The sequence below is a fragment of the Calonectris borealis genome, chromosome 8 (assembly GCF_964195595.1).
Source record: "Calonectris borealis chromosome 8, bCalBor7.hap1.2, whole genome shotgun sequence".
Taxonomy (NCBI): domain Eukaryota; kingdom Metazoa; phylum Chordata; class Aves; order Procellariiformes; family Procellariidae; genus Calonectris; species Calonectris borealis.
The window spans coordinates 1,452,778-1,462,929 of NC_134319.1; the positions used below are offsets into that span (position 1 = coordinate 1,452,778).

The 10,152-nt window shown below is 40.9% G+C and overlaps 1 protein-coding gene across 1 annotated transcript in view; it reads left to right on the top strand.

Annotated features, from left to right (window-relative positions):
* Positions 1–7,595, top strand: part of ANKRD13C (ankyrin repeat domain 13C) — a 28,574-nt gene extending 20,979 nt beyond the window's left edge. Inside the window, exons 11-13 of the mRNA XM_075155526.1 lie at positions 219–317; positions 1,489–1,589; positions 2,766–7,595. Coding sequence (XP_075011627.1) covers positions 219–317; positions 1,489–1,589; positions 2,766–2,896 — 331 coding nt within the window. The 3' untranslated portion in view covers positions 2,897–7,595. The remainder of the gene's footprint in view (positions 1–218; positions 318–1,488; positions 1,590–2,765) is intronic.
* The last annotated feature ends 2,557 nt before the right edge of the window (positions 7,596–10,152 follow it).

The window sequence follows — 10,152 nt, forward strand, 5'->3', positions numbered from 1 at the left end:
TGACTGTTTTTGTCTTGTCTCCAGGCTTAGCAGAACTCATTGTAATCTAAATTAAGGTGATTGCTGACTCATCTTTACTATGCACGGCTTTTACTTTTGAAGTATTTGTTTTATTGTAGGTATTGACATTTTCAAACCTGAGTCTTCCTTCCTTCCTTTAAAACCAAGGTTTCACTGAGAGAAAAACTGACTTTGTCTTTCTCTCCTCTGCCTTACAGAGCTCCTCATCTGGGTAGAGAGCTGGTCTGCAAAGAAAGCAAGAAAACCTTTAAAGCCACGATAGCTATGAGCCAGGAATTTCCCTTAGGAATTGAATCGTAAGTCAAAATTATTGGCCATGAATGTTATTTATATGTAGGAAACGTTTTAATGTGTTTATGAACTGCAAAATTCTTCATATCTTCAGATATGGGAATTTGGCCGTTTAAAACCTGTGAATGAAGTCACGCTGTTAAGCAAGTAAACTGTTAAAATTAGAGACCTCAGTGCTGATGTGCCTGTTATTGGAAGAGCCAAGCACTTACCTTACTTGGTAAGACCAGAGGTTTGACCAGGTTTATCATTAACTTCTCACAATAATGATGTGCCTGATTCTACAGAACTCGTTTTTGCCCATAACAAGTTTTAGCACAAAGTTATGTCCTCTAAACCAACACAAAATTGTGTCAGGTTCCTTGTGTCCATGGAGAAGAGGGTGTGGTACTATATGCTTCAGTCTCTTGTGTAAAATGAGGACAAAAAGTTAGTATCTTGATGTTTTTTTGAACACCTATGGTCATACGGTATGGATCACTAAGAACTGAATGTGAGGATGCTGATATTTAAGCTCTAAGGAGATAGGTATATAAGCATGATGTAATTTTTCAACTCCTTTTTTATCACCTTGCTCTCTTGGTCATTTTTATCTTGTCATGGTTTAACCCGGCAGGCAGCCAAACACCACGCAGCCACTCGCTCACTCCCCCCGCCCCAGTGGAACAGGGAGAGAATCAGAAGGGTAAGAGTGAGAGAACTCGTGGGTTGAGGTAAAGACAGTTTAATAGAACAGAAAAGGAAGGGAAAATAATAATAATAATAATGATAGAATATACAAAATGAGTGATGCACAATGCAATTGCTCACCACCTGCGCTGACCGATAACCAAGTAGCGATCACTACTTCCTGGAACACGCCTACCATTCATATACTGAGCATGACATCATATGGTATGGAATACCCCGTTGGCCAGCTGGGCCAGCTGTCCCGGCTATGCCCCCTCCCAGCCTCTTGTGCACTTGGCAGAGCATGGAAGCTGAAAGTCCTTGACCAGTAGGGTGCTTAGGAACAACTGAAAAGATCAGTGTGTTATCAACATTCTTCTCGTACTAAATCCAAAGCACAGCACTAGGATGAAATTTAACTCTATCCCAGCCGAAACCAGGACAATCTTCTCTACAGGGAAAGCTTGTGAAACAAGACTTTGTAATGAAATCTGTTTTCCTTTTCAGATTGTTGAATGTTTTAGAAGTAATTGCACCCTTCAAGCACTTTAACAAACTTAGAGAATTTGTTCAAATGAAGCTTCCACCAGGCTTTCCTGTAAAATTAGGTAAGATGACTACAACAACTCTTGTGGCTTTATATTTCCAAAATGTGTGTACTTGTTCATGCAATATGTTCAAAACCTCTGTTGAGTTTTGGAAAAGAACTCTCCTACATAAGAGTATGTTGCTGTAGATTTCAGGAGAACATAGGTAAGTTAGTGGAAGTAACATTAGGTAGGAAATCTGCAGCTGAAAGGTGAATACAGTCCTAGTCAGGAAGAGAGCTTTGTAATTCACATTTTCTTAGTGCTAGGGTCTTGCTCTAAGAGGAATGTAGATAGGCAGAATTATCCCTGCATTAAAGGATGATCTCAGTCATGAGTTAAGTATTTTGTAGCGGTTTTGTATTTCTTTTTCCTCAAAGATTACTGGTGATATATTTTTCACTGACAAATAAATAGAAAACTATTACACTTCTAACAAATGGAAATGTATAAAGCAATTTATTCATGGTATAGATTATCAGAGCATAAACTGCCAAAAAAGTAATAGTACCTTTTCTAAGTGTTACAGGATTTCTTGCATACCAGTAAGCTGTTTAAGCTAGACAATTCTGAACAGACAATATTCTACCTCCTATCGTATTTGCACAGCTCTGTTTATTGAGGACTGAATTTTTGCTTAGCTCATTAAGTTAGTTCATGGGCAAGCCAGTTTTATTGAGGATAACTCTTAAATGTTCAACCTCAATTCAAATTAGAAAAGCATTATATTTTAAAGCAAACATTAAAAAGGTTTGTCTTTTCATGTGGATTTGCTCAACTGAAGCCTTACATGTGGCAAGGTTATTTTATCCTGTGTCATCCTCAGGCCCACGTCCTCTACTTTAACAGATTAATCTGTATGTTCACAGCACCTTGGTTTCCGTGTCATCAGTCTGCATCGAGAAAGGAAAACCACTGAATTAATAATATTAACATTCTTGAATGGTGTATTGAGTTGGGTATTGTTTCCATGCTCAGGGTATCTGATTATATTCTGAACTAACTTCCTTTAGATCACCTCCTTTTTTAAGAGCTTTGAATTGCCATGGTATAGAATAGTAATACAATACAATACAGAATAATAAACAAGCTTCTGTATCTTCAGCAACTCTGAAGTTACAAATCTTTAAGTAACGGTAATTATTGGTAAGCCTGTATTTCTTTGCTCTTCATTGTACCGTTTTGCTTCCTATCTAGATATTCCTGTATTTCCCACCATCACAGCCACTGTGACTTTTCAGGAGTTCCGTTACGATGAATTTGATGAATCCATCTTCACTATTCCTGATGACTACAAGGAGGACCCCAGCCGTTTTCCTGATCTCTAACTAAACTGGAAGGTTAATGGTGAATAACAATACCAGCGTACCACAGTGAAAGCAAATGGATGCAAATAGCCCACAGATATAGATAGAAAAGTGGGTCATAAAGGAAGGGATAAACTTAATAATCCAGAAGAAAAGGGAACGTGCATCAAGTGACTGATGTACTGATACTCACTATAATGGGCATCTAATCTAGTTCCTGATTTACAGCAAGTCTCCTGATGTGTTGTTGACACTTTTATACATCCAGTACTGCAAGCGTGGTAGTCTGACACCTCGATGACTCTGAGAATACTTAACAGCTGTGAGGACTATCATTCGTTTTTAAATTTTTTTACATTTCTTGGTGATACAAAAAGCACTCTTGGACCATTAGCATAAAAGATGAAATGTCTTAGCTGGATATTAGCCCTATAAAACATCCCGCCATACTTAAGATGACCATATTATATTCTTTCAAGCTTTGTTTTCATGAATTGTAAACTATGTATCATTATGTATAGTTCAGTAATTTGAATGTTAGTTGAACGTATATTAGAAGGAATGCATTTTCTGTAGATGAATGAACCAAATGGTAACCATTAAACAATTGCATTTTCATACTGCAATACACTTCAGAAATAGCATTCGCTCTGCAGGGAATAAGGTACCTCCTCTAGCACCTTAGTGCAATCCATTGTGGTGCTATCCACGACTCTCTGAACCCTTAATTTCTTCACTGAGCTGTTTGTTAATCTTCCTTTCATTGCCTCTGCGCTTAACTTCTCTTCATCATACTGGCTTGGAAGTCCCTGCTGTGTCCATGGTGCTGTGTTGATTAGCGTGCTCGGAGGTTCACTAGCTAGAAATTGCCACTTTTTTCTTCTTTTTTTCACGTTCACTTAGGAGACTTGCTCCATAATGGCTGAGCATCGACCATCAAGGTTATCTTGTATTTGTATTCAGCAGCCACTCGAAAACATGGGATGCATGTAAAGAGTTACTAGAACAATAAGCTCGAGCATTAAATCTTCATATAAGAAAAAGTTTCTCTTGAAGTTAGTTTAATTGTAGTGCACATTGAATAGGGCTCACATTGGAAGATTTTATTTGCAAATGCTTGGGATGTTTCCAGATTAATTTCCTTCCTCTTAATATTTTGAATAGGTAGGCATTTCAGTACTCTGGCTTCTTGAGCTTATTCTCATTCTAAGTGGTTCCAGTCTCCTAATTTGACAATAATCCAGCTTTTTGGTTTGTTAGAAAGAATTTGTGCAAAAGGCTAATGGTGCTATTTGTTTGTATTAAGAAATTTAGATTACAGTGCTGTGGTGTAACTGTACAAAAATGTAAATATTTTCAAAATTATATTCTTTGTGCACTGTAGTTAAAACTTTTTCTGGAAATCAGTAGAGTTAAGTATCAAACTTTATAATAAAGAGTACCATCAATGCTTAGTAAAGGTAACCAACCTAACTAACCATGCAGGTGATAAATGGAGATGGCTTATCACAAGGCAATAAAAGCTGACTTGTCAGGCACACCGACAGAACATGGAAATACATGTCTGAAGCAGGCGTTCTTTCAAAACTTCTGGAATCCGTCTGTATAAAACCCAAAGAGGCTGCTCTAGAGAAGTACAGTATCCACTCTAAGTGGAGTCCTAGTGAATCACTGTCAGCAAAGTACAGATAAACTGAGAATAGGAAGTTGAGGTTGATCCTCCTCCAGCATCACTATAAACCTGCCAGTTTGGCAGGTGAGTAATGTTTACTTTGCAGACTGTGATCGATACACTGGAGTTATTAATTCAAAATCAAATGGAAAATAAAACTATGGGGGGAAAAAAGCAAAGGGAAATGTAGAACTGTAATTACTTTTGAAGTACTGTATCAGTAGCAGATGTAGAACATTCAGTAGGAATGATAGAACTTGTTCTTCCAAGTAATTATGAATTCCTAAAGTGTTTTACATCTGTGGTATAAATTGATACCCACCTCATGCTCCTCCTTAGAAACAGCTGAGATCCTTACCATGAGAGACCAGGGTTGAATGTATGTAGAGACTGAATTATCCTGTCAGTGCTGGAGGTCAGGAATTAAATGTCAGTGGGGCCAAATACAGATTTCTCCTGTCGCCCTCTTTTACCGATGCCCGTTGCAGGGCAGAATGTTTTGTGTAGTGCTGCTGGATCGGGTCTTGCACCGGGTGTGAAACTGAAGTGAGTGCAGGTGCCGTACAGGAGTACCGAGTTCCCTGGAAATTTCAGCAAAAGCAGAAGAAACGTTTCTCCATAAGGTGAATGTTAGAAATCACTTTTCTCAGTATTACAGGGAAAGAACCATGTGTTTCGTATTACTTTGCATTTTTGGTTATTCCAAATTGCCATTGCAGAGCTTGCTGACATAGCTCCAGCTACCTATGCTCTGTCCTATGTGGTTTAGGCAATATAGCAGCTGCAATGGACTGGATTCTAGACTTCAAAAAAAAAAAAAAGAACAAAGCTTTTTGTGTAGCCTCACATGAAAACAGAGGGTTCTGTATGTCCCCATCTGCCTACAGAACAGCCCATGTCTTCTTCTGGTGGCAAATGAGGTGTCTGACTCAAAGCCCGCTGCAGTTTGTGGAAGTGTTTTCTGTGATTTCCATGGACTCTGGCTGCAGATTTTGTGGGGTTTTTTAACCTTCATGATTACACAACTACTAACTTTGATACATTTTAAGATTTGCAGAAACTTTTTATAGTGGGTTGCTATATTAAGGCTTGCTCTCATTTGGAGTGTCAGCAGAGAAGAGTGGACACAGATTCGGTTGACTGTAGTCTTTTTACGTAATTGTGGTGAACATACCCTGCTACTTCTTTTCTTCTTACTCCGGAGCTGAACGATCCGACTCCAACCAGATTGTCCTCTCCCGTTCAGTGACTGCTTTCAGATTCCTGTGACAGCCTCATGAAGTAAGACTCGGTGAACTGTTTCTCGGTACATTTCCTTCCATCTTTTGGTGATGTGTTTTCTGTCTTGAAACATTCCTAGTGTTGAGTTTTGAAACTTAAAACATAGGGGCACTTGGGGCATGGTTTGCTGACGGATGCACTGCAAGCTGCAGGAATCCTCGTTAGCGAGAGGGACGTTAGGCTGAGCCTAGCTTAGGGGCTCGCGTCTTGGCACAACTGCAGCAATCCGCAGGCGTGAAGAGATGTGATCCCGGCCGCGTAGCCGGATCATTGACTGTGTCCACGCTGATATAAATGTTTTATCGGCTATGCTTTGTTTTGCTTGCAAGGGTGCTGTGTTGTACTGACACAAAGTGCGTATTTGTCGGGATGGATGCGTCTGCACAGAAGCTTCGCCAGCGCTGTGGATGGGTGAAGTGTTTCTAGTGTAGAGGAGCCTGAGTCCCCAGCTGTGCTGTGGGCACCGGTGTCCTTTACCACCTGTGGTCTCCTTCGGATATCTTTTGGAAATCTTTTTTTTTCTAGCGGGATTGATTAGCAGAACGTAATTTTTGTTTTTCCCCGTATCTTTTCCTTAAGACCGTGCTGGGTGTTGAGGGAAGGTTTGGTCCCCTGTAGAGTGAATACATACCCACAGCGGCTTGACAGAGGTTGTCTCATCACTGCTGCGCAACGAGAAGCGCGTCAGCTTTAACTTGTTAATCTGACTTGCGGAGGTGTAGGGACTTCCACTGGGACAAGGTAGCCTGGAATGTAAGAACGGCTGGACACGCCAGCTGAGGCGTACGGCATCGCTTGCGGTTAAGACGGGCGGGATGAAAAAGGGAGCCTGCACCGGTTGGTGTTGAGGTGCGCATGGACGCCGCGGTGCTGCTTGAGGTGAGGCTGACAGCGGTGCGCGCCTGACGCCTGCGGAGGAGGCGGCCTCTGTCCCAGGGCTGTGGGAGAGACTGCCCCGGTGCAGAGTCCGGGGCCTGGTGTCTTTCTGATCTCGCCACTTTTTTTTTTTCCTGATGGCTGTGAGGTTTTTTAATGAATAAGTGTTAAAAGACAGCCATTAATTTTGGTAAACTGAAATAAGAAATTGTTGCAAAAGAATTCCTAGGGTTGTTTCTTAACCAAACTGTTTTACTGTCTTCCAAAATACTGCTTTAATTTGTGGCAAAGGGAATGCGTTTTCTTTTTCCTTTCAAGGAGCTGCTGTTCAGTCACTGTACTCACTTTACTGCAATTCTCGATTTATGTACTGAAACGATTTGTTACAAAAAACTCTGGATATATTTGTGCTGGAAACCCACCTTGTTAAGTTGATATTCAAAGCAACTGTCTGTTTTTTTAAAATGTATTTGTTCTTGATTTGTAATTCATGCAAGGATAACTGCATTATTTAATCTGTATTAACAAATTTCCTGTAATGCTGCAGTTTCACATTTATTTTCCTTACAATTTGTAATTATCATGGAAACAATGTCACTTTTTTGCATTTTTGCATTTTACTAGTTGTCTGGTCCATGTTTTTAACTTACCTTCACTAATAGTAATTTTTGGTTGTATCATTTGTTAGAATAAAGACCAAAATATGCCGTTTGATTCTGAAACATGTGAAAAACAAGTTTTAACTCTCCTGTCACAGTGCTTTTCAGGATATATATACACTGTAGACATGCATCTCTGAGCAGGGATTTGACCTGAGGGGACAAGCTCACACTGCTACATTCTGCAAGGGCATTTTATTGGTCATTTTTTAAATAAAATCCTGCATTTTCATTATAGACTGTTCTTTACCCTCTGTAAAGCTCCAAATTTTATTGGACTGTCTAGCACACAGTGGAATAGCAGCGGTGGAAGGACATGGGCAGTAGCTTCTGGCATTTACCTAGAGCTAAGGAGTCAGAAGTTTAGAAATCGCTACCTGGGAGGGAGGGAAGGAAGGAGACCTTCGAAGTTTGCTGAACCATGTTCAGTAATTACAGAAGTTTCATCTCCTAAATCCAGAACTGCACTCATTTAGATAACAAGATGTGACAATTAGTCATTACACTAGTCTCTCGGAAGAACCATGGATGACTTGGAGAGCAAAACCTGGCACTTCTAAAGTTTCATTTTGCCTTGTAGAAGGTTTTTTGGTTTTTTAGGTGTTTTTGTTTGTTTGTTTTTTTTTTATGTACAATTGCGCCTCTGTCCGCCTGCAAGCATCAAAAGTTGAGCTTGCAGAGCAGAGTTCAGGATATCCCTCTATAGTTAAGCATTTGCTAACATTTAAAAATCTTGTGTATTTATAAAGGGTAAGGAGAACTCATGTTTGGAGTTAGAGAAAGTGCTTAAAAGCAGTTAAAAACAAAGGTTTCAGTAAACTGTGCAGTTGTAGCCTTCATGTTGCTACCACACACCATTAAACAGTGTGGGTAGCCACGAGCCTGGCTCTTGCTATGATGAAGTACTTTTAAAATGAGTATGACAACACTTGCAAGGGACTTTCCAGCTTGGCTACTGTGAAGGTACGACCGAGCAAGACATTTTTCTTCACGTACGGTAGGCCACCCATGCTTGATGGCCCAGCTATTGGCATTGAATTCCCCACCACCCACAGCAGGACACTCCATCTGGAGTGTGGTTCTCTGGTTTCATTTAACGTGTCATATACGTTCATTCCAAATGAAATACTGCAGAATGAGCTGCACGCTGACTGGGTACCCGAGAAGTTGGAACAAAATCACCACTGACATTTTTAGTTTCATTTTGGAGGAAAAGATCAGAGGGAACACGCTTTTGGCCACCTTGATGCTGATGTGCAAAAGGAACAGCTGGACTACTGGGGAGCTGAGTGAAAGTTGAAATCTGACAATAGCAAATGTAAGGCTGCTGCATAAGCAAAAATGAATCCTATTTGCTATTAAAATATTTTGGCTTTTAAGAACTCTGGTAGCAGAAACAATAGCTACTGAAACATTTAATATAGCATGGGCTTTAACAACTGCAACCCACAAAAGAGTAGTATTCACCTGTGGTTCCTAGCTGGCATTTTCCAGCAACTTCAGGTTTGGTCTAAGAAGAGTTGCCTATCCTTGGTTGCAGCCTGCCACCAGGCAGCGGGAGAAAAGCAAGGAACCGCCTCCCCTCACCCTTCAGGTCACAACCAGCAAGTTACCCACTCCATGCTTCAGTGCATCTTCTGTCTGCGACCCGCGCCCCCAGGGCTAATGGGTGCCACCTACAACCGTTGCTGCCTGGTTCTCTGTACACTTAAAGGGGAAAGACTCCCGCAAGTCACCACCGTCAGTTAATTCCACCTGTAAGAATGCCAGAGGCCAGGAGCAGCTGCTGTAAATCAGCAGAGGGGCGTTACATGACTTGGAAGGCCTCACCTGAAGAGGCAGGCTCACCTCACAATAATTAGCAAACCAACTTCAAATGACCAAAATGAAGTTGTTGCTCTTGGGGCTCGGTGCTCTAGCTGTGCGACCTGGCATACGTACACCTGGGAGAGGGAGCTCTCCTACAGGTTCCAGCAGCGCAGGAGGAGGGCGGTGGCGTGCCTGTAACAACGCTGTAAGGGCTTACGGGCTCTGCCCTGAAGCGACTGGCAGCCAACACGCACTCGTACCCTGCAAGGCCATAAACCAAAAATACGTAAGGCGATGTGCATCATTAGCAAACGCGATCTAAAACCAGTTTGTATTGGGGCTTGGGCAGCCGGAGGTACGCAGTCAATACACAACAGACTTGGTTTGTTAGTAAAATAGACTAGAAACAACGTAATTTAATTTCATGTAGCCCTTGATCTACCATCTTGAGCTCAACACCCTGACTTGGTCCTTCATTACAGCATGTGAATGACTTTCACAACAACAAGGTCTAAGGATCAAGGAGGTTTACTTTATTACTATAAATCGGTTTCTGTTCTTGTACTTCACATATAAATATCTTGATGACAACAAAAAAGGCACACCTATGAAGACATCATGCACCTTGTCTGTGTCTATTTTTATTTTATTACAAGAACTATCACTCTCCACTAGAAATAAAAGCCTAGAACTGGTTGTATGACAGATACCTCTCTGTATTGACAAAATACTCAAAACAGTTGGTAAAAATTTACATTTCTACAAATTCTAAAAATGACACTGCGTATCTAAATGGCAAGTTCCACTCTGCCTGGGGCAAAAGGACAGTTTAAAAAGAAGGCGGTTTGGCTCATCGGATTCAAGAAGTTCAAGCACCACTTACAGTTTCATTCCAAAACTTACTAACTTTCAGTTGACATCAACAGCCTACTTCATATGCACGAAGCACTCGCTGCTTCCCGTTTCTGCTGGTCTTCCAT